Source organism: Terrapene carolina, unplaced genomic scaffold (genome assembly GCF_002925995.2).
Source record: "Terrapene carolina triunguis isolate 2854851 unplaced genomic scaffold, T_m_triunguis-2.0 Scaffold66, whole genome shotgun sequence".
NCBI classification, from domain to species: domain Eukaryota; kingdom Metazoa; phylum Chordata; order Testudines; family Emydidae; genus Terrapene; species Terrapene triunguis.
In genome coordinates, this window is record NW_020664417.1 from 26,969,168 (window position 1) to 26,984,416 (window position 15,249).

Here is a 15,249-nt window from a genome sequence, read left to right on the forward strand (position 1 = left end):
ATTTTAAGCATGTACATCTCCTGTGTGTATGTGTATATATTTTAATCCATAAACCTGAATAGATTGTGGTGTACTTCTCCCTTTTGCCCAGGCCTTCCAATGACTAATCATGGGAATTATATAGTGCGCCTAGGGCACTTTGTGAATTGGCTGGGTGAGCAAGCAGAAGCTTTGGGTGTTGAGGTGTATCCAGGCTATGCAGCAGCTGAGGTAATAACATAACTATTTGTGTGTGAGATTTTAGCCCAATTTTCTATTTTTTAGCAAGTCCCATATTACACAGAAATGCTTGAAAAATTAGGGCTCAGTTCTGCAAATACTCCTGAATACTCTGTTTCCAATTCAGCAAAGCGTTTAAGCACATGATTAATCCCATTGTTTTCAAGACTGAGCTCTTAGTTAAAAGGTTTGGATTTTTTAACCTCCATGTTTTCTGCACTTGGAAATAATTTTAGAAATGGGCTTAAAATGACAGGTCTTTAAAATAGATGTTGTTTGAATATTTCCATAGGTTCTTTTTCATGAAGATGGCAGTGTGAAAGGGATTGCCACTAATGATGTAGGCATTCAAAAGGATGGAGCACCTAAAGTGAGTACTTACCTTTTTAATAGGCAAAGGTCCAATTCTGTAGTTGCTACATACATCATTCTGGTGCCATTGTTGTGCTTGGTGTTATACCCTTAAAACAAACAAACCAAAAGTCCCTGGGATTATCAGTGAAAGTCTTCAGAGAAGGAGGAATTGTTTAAGAAGGGATTTGAATGAAAATTGGAGAGGTTTGTTTGGCATAGGTGGAGTCTAGAAGGATGGAGTGGGAGGAAAGAGGGGACTGAATGGAAGAAGTCATGAAGGTGAGTGGGAGAGAGATATGTCCAACTGGTAACTCATAAAATACAAAACACTGTTGTTCTAATGGCTGGTTGCTGCCTTCTGCCCTTTTTGCAGTTCTGTTGTACTTTGCTGACTCCATCCCATCTGCCTTTTGTGGGCAAGGTGCTTACTGGATGAATCCTCCTGCCTATCTGGTAGCTGTCTGCATCCACTTAGTGCTTCCTCCTTTGGAGTATTATTTTGTTGTTGTTCACTTTTTAAAATGTGCTTTTCCCGCTAATAAGGAGACTGACGTTCCTACATTTAAAATAGTTGACCATGAAATCATATATTTAGTATGCTCTTGTCTTGAAATAATTCAAACAGAACAACTGTCACCTCTCATTATACCTTTATTTGTTACACCAAATAGCTAAAATTATTTTCAATTCTATATTTTCACCAGTAGATGGTACCAGTAATATTCACATTTTGTTGCAGTAGTTGAAAGCCTGATTTTATTCCTGATGTAAAAAGCCCCAGACCTAGGAACTGTAGAAAAGGAACAGAATGTCTTCTATGACTTGTAAGAAAACTGCACCACTTATTCAGAAATTTCTCTCTTGACAAACATTTTTTATTAACTCATTTAATTTATTAATCGTAATGATTAGGGCCCCACTCCTACAAACACTTGCACAGGTGTTTAACTTTAGGCTCTGTGAGTAGTTCCATTGAAGTTAGCAGTACAACTCACAATGGATGGAGTTAAACTGTCTGCAAGATCAGGGCCTTGATCAGTAAATTTACTAAAATTATAAGCTCTTTGAGGCGAGGAATGTCTCTTGTTTGTCTTAGAACAGTGCCTAACCAATGGGGCCCTCATCCATGACCGGAGCCCCAGCACACTACCGTAGTACAAATTAATTTAAAAATGTAAAGGTAACGATATAAATATACAATAAAACAAGCATTGGTTCTTGTATAGGTGCAGGAGAAAGATGCTAACTGCAAAACATTTTTTGTTACATACATTTGGAAACATAGCTAATGTAGGATGTCTGCATTTAGAAACCATAATTAAATAGCTTATGTAACTGCCGTTATCTTAGCAAGGACATGGCTTCTATGAAACAGCACCATATGCATGCATAGTCATATTAACATAAGTAACAAGTCTATTCTTAGTCATCTGTATGCTGTAAATACAGTTCACCTTCTGCTTCTCGATCAGAAATGCAGAAAGTGGGGAAAGTTCCAGCAAAAACTGGCACTTACCTACCCCTAAGCATGAATACCAGTATTCAAGGAACATAGTACGTTTAGTTCCATCCCCAATGCCCTGTGAGAAAACTGTCATAAATTAAGTCAAATAAAAAATTTCAGTACCACTTTTTTGAGTTTGGGTAGGATATAGCCTTATGACAAAAATGCCGAAAGAGAATTATTAATCCACCTCCTGGGAGAATTTTTTTTATCCTGTTTTCCTCCTAAAATATCATTTGAGTTTTTCCATAATATAATATATCTACAAGCATATTAATACAACTTTTATGGTAACAAAGGCAATTATTACTAAAATAAGATATTTAGTTTTGTATTCTACATATCCAAACTTCTTACTTTGCACCGGATCTTTTTTTGTCTGACTTTTTTTCTGCTAATATCCAGTCCTAGTAAGATCTCTTTGTATATTTCAACATACCAGATTTGTGCAATAATTGGTTTGGATCATTTCATCTTTTTTTCACTTATGAATCCAGCCCCAGGGTACTGATATCTAAATCCTGTGTATGAACTGGGGACACTTTGTCATAGTTGACTATCACAAGATATATTCAAGAAGATGTTGCTGGGCATGGATCAGCGTTCACATCAGACTCCCTGTCAGTGCCTGGCCCAGGCTGGGGAAGCTAATGATCCATCCAGCACACAAAATTCGTGATGAATCCTGGTCAAGTGCCTCCTGAGGTACATTGCGCATATGCTAAGAAGGTGTCAAGTTTTATACTAAATCCCATTCCATCCAAACAATGGACAAAATGTCATGCAGTGGAAGGTCAGCAGAAGCATGACCTGCTGTGACAAAGTGGGGATTTTTTGTAATTTTTTTTTCATTAATCCTATGTGTGCCTCAGTTTCCTCATACTTTGCCTGGCTACCTAGTGAAGGATGGGAAGGATTAAGTTTGTGTTTATGGAAGGCTAAAGAGCTATAGGTGTGTGGGTGACTGTTGCCTAGCTGAGTGGACTGAATGGGTAATTAAAAAGGACTGGCCAAGGCCAACCCACATCAGTGGAAAATCCAAAAAGACAATTGAAAACCCAGTTACCAGGATCTGGACACCTAGCAAACAATGACCTAGAGGGAAGAGAATTTCCCTGCCTCTCAGCAAGGAAGCTGAGCAGAGGCCCCAGCTTGAGAACAAAAGGCTGAGAGGAGTGAGATGGAGGAATCAAGAATTGGCTTCTGGAAGAAGCCTGGGCGCTCTCACCTGGAAACTGACTAAGGAGGTCAGAGAGAGACAAAGCCTGAAAATGGAGTTCACTACAGCTTGGCTGGTGAATTGCACTGGGCTGACCAGAATGGACTCTGCTTTAACCTTTATTTCTCTATGCTAACTTAAGGACTTCCAATGCTGTGTTCTAGTCGACTAATAAACCCCACTGTTTTGAAATCGCTGCTTGAGTGTCACTGCAAATACTGGATGAGGTGCGTTAGTCCCTTGAAGAGTGTACAGGTCTCTAACCAGGAGTCTCTCTGTTGGACTTGCTGAGCAGAGATCACAGTGTGAAGCGGGAGTGCTGAAGCCCTAGAGGTTGTCTCAGAAGATATTTGTCATGGACATCTTGCCAAACAATTGTACAACAGATACAATCTAAGGGAGAAATGGTGAGGCTGCATAGCCTACCTTGAGGGAAGAGTGAGACTCCTTGGGGGTCTGGTATATTGAAGGGGTTCCTCAAAGAGACTGTTTAAAAACTGGGGGCACAGCACCGATCCTGTGGATCTGTGACACAGCTATCTGGGTGAGGTCCTCACCTCCACTCTGGCCTCCTGATGCTGGGTAAAAGGGCCTGTATAGTGTAAATGTGCTCTAGGAGCCCCCTATTTGGCTAGAGGATCATTGTCCTGATATGAGAACTGTGGAAGACAGCCCTGCACACACACTGGCACAGGGGGAGTACTGTGGTGGGGTGGGAGGAGTGTTTCGGGGTGGGACCACAGCACACAATGCTGCATAGTTCCTGGGCAAGCCCAGGAAGGCTGCAGTAATATCGACAAATGCCCAGCAGTTGCTTCAATCTCTGGAGTATCCCAGAATTGGGAAGATCCTAAAGTGCCTTAACAGCACTCTGTGCCTCCCTTTCCCTCACCCATGTTATCTAAACAGTGTGGTGACTACAGGTTCTCTGTTTTTACAGACTAACTTTGAAAGAGGTCTGGAGCTACATGCCAAAGTCACGTTCTTTGCAGAAGGTTGTCATGGACATCTTGCCAAACAATTGTACAACAGATACAATCTAAGGGAGAAATGTCAACCCCAGAGCTATGGTATCGGACTGAAAGAGGTATCTGTACTTAGTTTTATCACAATACTTGTACGCTTAAATGATTGAAGTATAAGACTTGCTGCAAACTAGACTGTTTCAAAATGTGTGTATAAACTGCTTTCTAAAACTGAGGTTTTTTCTTTAGATTGTACACTTAAGTAGCGAGTGGTGGATTTTGACAAGAGCTTGGAGTTAAGTTTGTAAACTTTTGAATCGTTTTGGTGTTATAGAATAAGGAGTGTGAAAAGGCCTGTTTAAGTTGTGACATCCATCTCCTGGCCAAGGCAGGGTTAGTCCCTATTGTATTTTTCCTTCTTACTCTCCTTAACTTCCTATATGACATTAACTCGTTGCTTTTCTGCTGCCATTTTATTGAACATCATAACTAACTCTGGGTAGTTTTGTTTGGTTTCCCATCCTCTTTTTTTTTTCCATTTACAGTGTAGGTATTCTTTAACTCTTGTGAAGAGTTTTGTTTCCAAACTAAATTCACTCTTTACATTGATTTAACTTGTAAATAATTTCATATTTTAAGTGTACAAAATATTTCTTTTTAAGGTCCACTTTTAGCCTAGCATGGACTGTCCCTGATTAAGGGAGAACAAAGGTACAGCTAAGTTGGAAAACTGTCCAGGTATTGCACAGCTGTCAACAAACCCCAACAACCTTTCCATCTTGTGACTATTCTGTGACATGTCGGGGTATAAACTAGCTGGTGCTCTGTTGCATTATAGTGAAGTGATGGCTGGAAACTTTCTTTGATCTATACAGCAGATGTCAAAATTGTGCTAGCTACACATTGTCTGCAGTGTTAATTCAATATGCATATAATTAAGACGTGTTGGGGTTATATTTTTGGAAAATATTTTTAATGTTTTTTCTGAGTACAAATATATTACACTGGTAGAGTAACTGTTGGTTTTACACAAAGTATATTCAAGGTTTTAACATATATTAACTTGTGTTCCTTAACCATCAGTGTCTACTCCAGACTATGTATATTCAAAATAATTTTTTAGACTTCTGTATTTTTTAAAACTGTGAAACTATATGATCTTTTACAAAACTTCAGGTAGTACAGTATAGTAGAAGTAGAAGGTTGGCCTTTGAGATTTTGAGGTTCCAAATGAGTGGTTACAGTAGTTTTTTCAGGTCCCAAGTAAAGAAGTTATTGAAAGGCATTTTCACTGTTAAGTAACCCAACTTTTGTGTTCTTTAAATAAAAAAAAAAAAAGTCAGTTTAAGCATGTGCTTTTCTTGCATTCATTCAGAAGTTATTAAAATACTGATGCAAAACGCAGGCTCTTCTGTGATTAATGGTGGGTGCTGGGGCTGTGACAAATTTTATCTTCCATGGTGTAAATATTAAGGACCATGCTGTTTGTTGAATTTGCTGATGTGAGGTGTTTTAAGGAAGGAAAGTATTTGAATTGTCACTTGAAAATATGCTGAGAGAGCATTTGTATTGCCTTACTCTGTCCTCAGCTGTATGAGCTTTATCATATACCACAGCATAGTAAATTCAAAGTAATGTTTTTGCAATCTTGTCCATATCATTTCTAGTTGGGTTTTGTTTTTATATTGCATTATTAAAATGACTTGCATTATAAAGTAGTCTCTATTCCAGTTGTGGCTTATTGATGAAAAGAAATGGAAACCAGGAAGAGTGGAACACACTGTGGGCTGGCCCTTGGATCGAAATACGTATGGCGGATCATTTCTTTATCATTTAAATGAAGGTGAACCATTGGTAGCTCTTGGGTTTGTGGTAAGTGATGGTTTGCTGCTAGAACAAAATTTAAGTCCCTGCTTTAAAGCAGGAAATGCTAGAATTTCTCAACAAACAGTTGTAAGAATTTTTTAACATTTGCAGAACTATGTATTTTTCCTTAACTTCATGTGAGAAATGCTAAACCATTTATATGAAAATTTTCCCAAAGAAATTCAACCTGAGGCAGGCATCTAGCATTGGAAATTTCAGCTCGGATGGTTAAATTTATAAGCAACAGTCTTAATGGGAAGTGCCAGGCAACCATAACGACATAAGTAGCAACATCTGTAACCTATAATAAGAGCAAGATAGGTGTCAAGTAAAATTGTAAATGTTTGCATGACCAGTTGCATGTATTAGCACTCAGGTACTCAGTTACCCATGCAAACTGTATCAGCTTTTTCAGAATGCTTGTTAATATTTGGTTCTTGTACTACCATGCTGATCATGGATAAATGTATTCCATCCTGTTCAAGTTGTATAAACAACCCCTCCCCCCCAGCCTCCTTTTCCCTTTGTTTGCCTCTATCTTCTATACCTTCATAACCTCCAGTCCAGACTATTGCAACAAGGGCTTTGCATTAAGATGGTGGTCCCCAAACTGTGGGGTACGCCACCCTAAGGAGTGTGGAGGAACATATGGGGGGCATGCAGCAGGACCCAGGGCAGGCTCCACTGGGATGGGGAGGGAGCACCATGCTTCCAGACCTGCTCCGCCCCAGACTCTTTCAGCCCCTTTCCTTTTCCACTTCCAGGCCCAGCTCTGCCTCCAGTCCTGCTTTGCCCCCAGCTCCATTCCGTCCCCAGCCCAGCTCTGTCCTCATTCCCTCTCTTCTCTCAGACCAACTCCGCTTCTAGCCCCAGCTCCTCCCCCAACCCCAGTTCCTCTCCCAGCTCCACTGCTAAGATGACCTTGGCTGTGCAGTAATGAGGGGGGGGCGCGCACAGATTCCGTTAATGGTAAGTGGGGGCGCGACAGGAAAAGTTTGCATATCAATGCATTAAGGTCTTGTGTACATCAGGAAATAGCACAGAATAGCAATTGCACACTAGCTCCCAATGTGGCCACTCATATTCCATACGAAGAGTGACTTTGTGCAGTTTAGCTTAATCCATTTAAACTAAACTGCACAAAGGCACTTAGTGTAGAATAAGAGAGTCCACACTGGGAGCTAGTGCAGAATTGCTGTTTTAAATTCACACCCTAGCTTATTTTGAAATAGCTTCCCTTGGTACATAAGCCTTAATTATGAAAGCTCCTTGTAAAACTGATGAAGAAAGTAGTTGTCTTCTGTCTGACTATGGTGGGCTGTCAATTCCATTGGCAGCAAGTGGACTCTGAGATGGAATCAGCTGAGATGGATGTAGGTAGCTTTGGCCAAGTTATCTAAAAAATGATCTCTGTTTCTCTCACCCATATTATGTTTTTCTGTTGTCTAAAACCCTGGAAATAATTGTCACAAGGGTAAAGCTTGCAAGAGCCAGAAACAGGGCTTTTTGACATAAGGATCATGCTTCTGGAATTGCTCCTGTCAGGAATATGTCAAAGCTGGAACTTGACCATCTAGAAAAATGCAAGACACATCTTAGCACTAGCTTTTGACTGAATGTAAAATATGAACTCCTGGGTGTTCCGCCAACTGGTGAAGTCTCTTTTCATTCTGTCTTTGTATCATTGTTCCTTTGCTGCTTTATATAGATGCTTCACTCATTTGGAAATGTTAATTGACTCAACTTTAAGCCATGTAAAAGCAGTGCTTGAAAAAATTATCAGTGAGTGGCTGAAACCGTACTTACTACCCAGGGTTGAAGGAAAAGCCCCTGGGCAATACCTAGTGATCAGAGCATAATTTTGATATGACTTTTAAAAAGTTTTTTGTTTCATCCACACTGCTCAGGCAAACCATGTTTAAAAATGCAGTTTCATTATGATGATTCAATTTCCAATGGGATGGACTGTTAGGGGAGCTGGTTACAGCTTGGTTAGATACTTTCAAGACAATCTTGTAACAAAGTCCTCTGACTTGGTTCTGAGCATAGTGTTAATAGGTCTGAAGTAGGTCATGAATATTGTTTGGCTGCTTCTTGCATCTTGAATGGAATGAAAAGATCCTGAAATTGGTGTAATAGTGGACTTAACAAACCATGTTTTAATGCTGATATGGCACTTTAAAGAACATAAGAACGGCTGTACTGGGTCAGACCAAAGGTCCATCTAGCCCAGGATCCTGTCTACCGACAGTGGCCAATGCCAGGTGCCCCAGAGGGAGTGAACCTAACAGGTAATGATCAAGTGATCTCTCTCCTGCTATCCATCTCCACCCTCTGACAAACAGTCTAGGGACACCATTCCTTACCCATCCTGGCTAATAGCCATTAATGGACTTAACCTCCATGAATTTATCCAGTTTTCTTTTAAACGCTGTTATAGTCCTAGCCTTCACGACCTTCTCAGGTAAGGAGTTCCACAAGTTGACTGCGCTGTGTGAAGAAGAACTTCCTTTTATTTGTTTTAAACCTGCTGCCTATTAATTTCATTTGGTGACCCCTAGTTCTTGTATTATGGGAATAAGTAAATAACTTTTCCTTATCTACTTTCTCCACATCACTCATGATTTTATATAAATCTATCATATCATATCCCCCCTTAGTCTCCTCTTTTCCAAGCTGAAAAGTCCTAGACTCTTTAATCTCTCCTCATATGGGACCCGTTCCAAACCCCTAATAATTTTAGCTGCCCTTCTCTGAACCTTTCCTAGTGCCAGTATATCTTTTTTGAGATGAGGAGACCACATCTGTATGCAGTACTCAAGATGTGGGCATACCATCGATTTATATAAGGGCAGTAATATATTCTCCTTCTTATTCTCTATCCCCTTTTTAATGATTCCTAACATCCTGTTTGCTTTTTTGACCGCCTCTGCACACTGTGTGGACATCTTCAGAGAACTATTCACGATGACTCCAAGATCTTTTTCCTGATTCGTTGTAGCTAAATTAGCCCCCATCATATTGTATGTATAGTTGGGGTTATTTTTTCCAATGTGCATTACTTTACATTTATCCACATTAAATTTCATTTGCCATTTTGTTGCCCAATCACTTAGTTTTGTGAGATCTTTTTGAAGTTCTTCACAGTCTGCTTTGGTTTTAACTATCTTGAGCAGTTTAGTATCATCTGCAAACTTTGCCTCCTCACTTTTTACCCCTTTCTCCAGATCATTTATGAATAAGTTGAATAGGATTGGTCCTAGGACTGACCCTTGGGGAACACCACTAGTTACCCCTCTCCATTCTGAGAATTTACCATTAATTCCTACCCTTTGTTCCCTGTCTTTTAACCAGTTCTCAATCCATGAAAGGACCTCTTCTTTTATCCCATGACAACTTAATTTACGTAAGAGCCTTTGGTGAGGGACCTTGTCAAAGGCTTTCTGGAAATCTAAGTACACTATATCCACTGGATGCCCCTTGTACACATGTTTGTTGACCCCTTCAAAGAACTCTAATAGATTAGTAAGACACGATTTCCCTTTACAGAAACCATGTTGACTTTTGCCCAACAATTTATGTTCTTCTATATGTCTGACAATTTTATTCTTTACTATTGTTTCGACTAATTTGCCCGGTACTGATGTTAGACTTACCAGTCTGTAATTGCCAGGATCACCTCTAGAGCCCTTTTTAAATATTGGCATTACATTAGTTATCTTCCAGTCGTTGGGTACAGAAGCCGATTTAAAGGACACGTTACAAACCATAGTTAATAGTTCCACAACTTCACATTTGAGTTCTTTCAGAACTCTTGGGTGAATGCCATCTGGTCCCGGTGACTTGTTAATGTTAAGTTTATCAATTAATTCCAAAACCTCCTCTAGTGACACTTCAATCTGTGACAGTTCCTCAGATTTGTCACCTACAAAAGCTGTCGCAGGTTTGGGAATCTCCCTAACATCCTCAGCCGTGAAGACTGAAGCAAAGAATCCATTTAGTTTCTCTGCAATGACTTTATCGTCTTTAAGCGCTCCTTTTGTATCTCGATCGAGGGGCCACACTGGTTGTTTAGCATGCTTCCTGTTTCTGATGTACTTAAAAAACATTTTATTACCTTGAGTTTTTGGCTAGCCGTTCTTCAAACTCCTCTTTGGCATTTCTTATTACATTTTTACACTTAATTTGGCAGTGTTTATGCTCCTTTTTATTTACCTTACTAGGATTTGACTTCCACTTTTTCAAGGAAGTCTTTTTATCTCTCACTACTTCTTTTACATGGTTGTTAAGCCACAGTGGCTCTTTTTTAGTTCTTTTAGTGTGTTTCTTAATTTGGGGTATACATTTAAGTTGGGCCTCTATTATGGTGTCTTTAAAAAATGCCCATGCAGCTTGCAGGGATTTCACTTTAGTCACTGTACCTTTTAATTTCTGTTTAACACCCTCATTTTTGCATAGTTTCCCTTTTTGAAATTAAATGCCACAGTGTTGGGCTGTTGAGATGTTCTTCCCACCACAGGGATGTTAAATGTTATTATATTATGGTCACTATTTCCAAGCGGTCCTGTTATAGTTACCTCTTGGACCAGCTCCTGCGCTCCACTCAGGACTAAATCTAGAGTTGCCTTTCCCCTTGTGGGTTCCCGTACCAGCTGCTCCAAGAAGCAGTCATTTAAAGTATTGAGAAATGTTGTCTCTGCATTTTGTCCTGAGGTGACATGTTCCCAGTCAATATGGGGATAATTGAAATCCCCCACTATTATTGAGTTCTTAATTTTGATAGCCTCTCTAATTTCCCTAAGCATTTCATCATCACTATCACTGTCCTGGTCAGGTGGTTGATAATAGATCCCTAATGTTATATTCTTATTAGAGCATGAAATTACTATCCATAGAGATTCTATGGAACATGTGGATTCACTTAAGATTTTTACTTCATTTGATTCTACATTTTCTTTCACATATAGTGCCACTCCCCTCCCCCCCCCCCGGCACGACCTGTTCTGTCCTTCCGATATATTTTGTACCCCGGAATGATTGTGTTCCATTGATTGTCCTCAGTCTACCAGGTTTCTGTGATGCCTATTATATCAGTATCCTCCTTTATCACGAGGCACTCTAGTTCACCCATCTTATTATTTAGACTTCTAGCATTTGTGTACAAGCACTTTAAAAACTTGAAGAAGTATAAAATAACTTCTTTTGTTGAAATGTTCACATTTTAATATTCATGGCATGTTTTATTTTATTGTTTTGTTTTGAAGGTTGGTTTAGATTATCAAAATCCCTATTTGAGCCCATTTAAAGAGTTCCAGAGATGGAAACATCATCCTAGTGTGGAGCCCACTTTTGAGGGTGGAAAAAGGATTGGCTATGGTGCTAGAGCCTTGAATGAAGGCGGTTTCCAGGTAAGGGTGTGTTTGGGGTTTTTGTTTGGGTGTGGGCTTTTTCTTTTGTAACACAACTAAACTATTTATTCTGAATTCCCTGTGGCCCTACTAACAAGAACTATTTATACTTGTAATATCTAAACTAAAATGTCTTCAATTTGTCTGATGGCAAGTGTCCATTGAAATAAAAGATTGGATAAAGACAAAAGGAATTTCTGGACAGAAAGCAACGCCTTTTGGCACCAGGAAGTCTCATTGGCCATTCTAAAATAAATTGATCAACTTCTATGAATATTGCCAGGCCTTGAGAAAATACCATGCTATCTACTAAATTAGAATGTCCTAGGATATGTCTTGTGTCTGTGTTACAGCAAAATATGTACAGGAGTAAAGAGAGAGAGTTGACTAGTCAATACTGTATTTATTGCTAGGAGGAAGTGGCCAGATGTGCCTCTTTGCCTTGGGTTATACCAATTTATGTGAGAGAATAAGACAGTTGCTATAGACATTCTCCAGAGCTCTACGTGAGTTCAGCTGAATATCCTGCTCTTGTACCCATCTCTCCTCTGTTTTGAATGTGTAACTTATTTTATGTAGTTCCTAGTGCAAAGCTTGGTTTATTGTATGTAATTTGTGTTATATCTACATTAAATGGAGTTTACTTTTCTGTATGTTAAAACCTGCTAGTTGATCATTAATTTTTAACTGCTCCACTCTTCAAGGTGTGTGCCTTTTAAAAGTGTGTTTGCTGGCTTTAAAAATGTCTCATTGAATCAATAGGAAATAAAATGTCCATAGGAACAAGAATAGTAATTGTCTGGAGTAATCATAATTACGTATATGGTGCCTTGACAATATCTATAGTAGAAGTCTTTGACCAGTTAGCATATGGAGTACAGAATTATGTTCATGTGTGAGTAGAATTATAGCTCTTAGCTTTTCTCTCTTTTTGGTGACGATATTGCCTCATACATAGGATACATGTAGGATATATGTACAAAATTACCCACAGCAGGAGTTTTCCAAATTTGTGTGCTATAGATAAACTTAAGATGCCTCTGTCTTTGAGGAACATGCAATTTGAAAAGTTTGGTTTTAGTGACTTGCCCAGTATCACTTAGAAATATACGGCAGAAGCAGGGATAGAATCCAGTTCTCCCAGGACAGCATTCAACTGCCTTAACCACGAGACCGTCCTTTCTTTATCCTGCAACCCACTGCCTCATTCATTACACACTTTCCACCTTTTGCACAAAATGAGGCAGAGGGTCCTATAGACAACAGCCTCCTTTACTACACAACCCTGATCCATTCCCAGAGCAGGTCCATCTTGTGCACTGAATGAGGCAAGGGTCCCATGGGGGAAAAAAAGATATGATCATGCAATTGAAGACTTTATCATAATGCATACATGCAAGGAGCGAAAATTAAGATCACACAAGCAAGCAACCTTGATTTCTGGAATTTCCTAACTTTTGGGCGCTTGACTTTGCAACCTTAAAAATGTTGTTTTTATTTAGCCGGTGTGTAACTTCCTAAATTTTTAAAACGCACACTGAAACAAACCAATTTCCTTCATATTCTGAAAGGGAGCATTTAATAGTGGGCACAGACACTCTACACCCTCTAATCCAACCTCTCTATAGCTCAGTCCTATCTCTTCCCCATCCTGGCTCCTTATCCCAATCCTATTACCTTGCCTACCCAGTCCCAATCTCCACTGCTTGAGCTTCTTATCCCACTCATAAGAACATAAGAGTGGCCATACTTGGTCAGACCAATGGACCACCTTTCCCCTATCTCTGACTGTGGCTGGTGCCAGAAGCTTCAGAGGCAATTAACAGAACAGGGCAATTTTAAGTGATCACCTGTCGTCAAGTCCCAGCTTCTGGCAGTTAGAGGATTATGGACACCTAGAGCATGGGGTTGCATCTCTGATCATCTTGGCTAATGGCCATTGATGGACCTAGTTTCCATGCACTTATCTAATTCTTTTTTGAACCCAGTTATACTTACGGCCTTCACAACATCCCATGGCAATGAGTGCCATGGAATTATTCACAATCCCTGGCCTGCAATGATACAACTTAATACAGTATTTTGGTCTCCCAAAAATACTGCAGGAAATTGCCATATTTGTAACACTATCGTGAGTACTCCTGGGGTTCTCCTGATAGCATGAGAGCACTATCTGCTTGAGAGTCCTGTGGAATTCACAAAATATGAATGGAGATCTAGTGAGGATTTATATTGAAGTGGCTTAACCATTGTGTTCTCTCTAAGGAGAGTGTTTGCACTGATGCAGGAAGATATGGGAATTTGCAAAATTTAGGAAAAGACAGATGGAACAGGAAAAATATATTTAATAAAAAAAAACCAGCCAGGAAACCACTTTTATTGTCCCCAATACTATGCCAAGCAGACTTGGTTATAATACAGTAATAGTGGTATTTTACTGTATATTCCATCCAAAGGTTTCATGAACGCAGAGGATGTAACAAGTGCATTTAATCCCATGAAATCTCTATTTAGCTGTGTAACTGTGCTTAGGGACATCACCTGAGAAAATGTCCAGTTGAAGATTTAAAACTGCTATTATGTTGTCTGACCCCCAAGCCCAGTTGCCTTCACTGTGAAGGCAATCACCAAGTTCGCAGCTTGAGGGGAGTATCCAGTACACAAAACAAACACTGTCCTGTAAAGAGGGAGGAATGCTGTAACACATCTTCAAATTTTAGTAACTATCCTCTGTAAACATTCAAACTTAGCAAGAAAAAAAATCTTCAGAGATAATCCAAATGTGGTTATATATACTTATTGGAATTTCTTGGTGTTTTTTGCTCCATGAGACATACTTGTGAATCATTTCGTTATTTTAGGGATGTAGCTTTAGAGGTTTACTTTTCCACAGGCAAACTTCTCAGAAGTGACACTCACTACCTGATTATATTATACTTCTGAGAAGAAAGGGAGAGAGAAAGATGTGCCCAGAAACCATTCCATTATTAGTCTCTGCACAACTTTTTTTTCCTTAAAGGAACTGAGACTTCGTGCCAAACTCAGTAATGCCTGGAAAGTCAATCTGTCCACTAAGAAAGAGGGTGCAGACTTGAGAACTAAACATGGAGATAGACTGATATGGTTACTATGGGAGGAGGGAAGCTTGACTTACTAAAGCAGAGACTAGGTGGGTGAGGTAATACCTTTTATTGGACCAACTTCTGTTGGTGAAAGAGACAAGCTTTCAGGCTACATAGGCATTTGTCATTTTAAACTCAAGAGCAGAAGATGGGGGGCAGGGAAAGGAGGCACCTGCTGAGTGACTTTATCATAGTCTATTCAGTAGAGCAATCATTTTGAGAGGAATAGTATAACGAGATCACATTTGTTTTCTTGAGCTTCCACTTGATTAAACAAAAACCATGAAGTTCTGCAATATTGGCCTTGATATCTCTTATTTGCTCAGGATCTGGTCTCATGCCAGATGTGTTTTCCATCATACATGCTCATTTTAAAAAAAAAAAAAATCTTAATCTCACTGAATTTTTCTCTTCAGTCTATACCCAAACTCACTTTCCCTGGTGGAGTATTAATTGGTTGCAGTCCTGGTTTCATGAATGTTCCTAAAATCAAAGGTACGCACACTGCAATGAAAAGTGGCATGTTGGCTTCAGAAGCTGTTTTCAACCAATTAACTAATGAAAACCTCCAATCGAAGACAATAGGTAAGAT

The 15,249-nt window shown here is 39.5% G+C and overlaps 1 protein-coding gene across 1 annotated transcript in view; it reads left to right on the forward strand.

The window, feature by feature from the left end:
- ETFDH (electron transfer flavoprotein dehydrogenase) overlaps nucleotides 1-15,249 on the forward strand; it is a 29,002-nt gene that overhangs the window by 8,975 nt on the left and 4,778 nt on the right. The window contains exons 5-10 of the mRNA XM_024211543.3: nucleotides 92-210; nucleotides 512-589; nucleotides 4,237-4,383; nucleotides 5,993-6,133; nucleotides 11,392-11,535; nucleotides 15,074-15,242. Coding sequence (XP_024067311.2) covers nucleotides 92-210; nucleotides 512-589; nucleotides 4,237-4,383; nucleotides 5,993-6,133; nucleotides 11,392-11,535; nucleotides 15,074-15,242 — 798 coding nt within the window. The remainder of the gene's footprint in view (nucleotides 1-91; nucleotides 211-511; nucleotides 590-4,236; nucleotides 4,384-5,992; nucleotides 6,134-11,391; nucleotides 11,536-15,073; nucleotides 15,243-15,249) is intronic.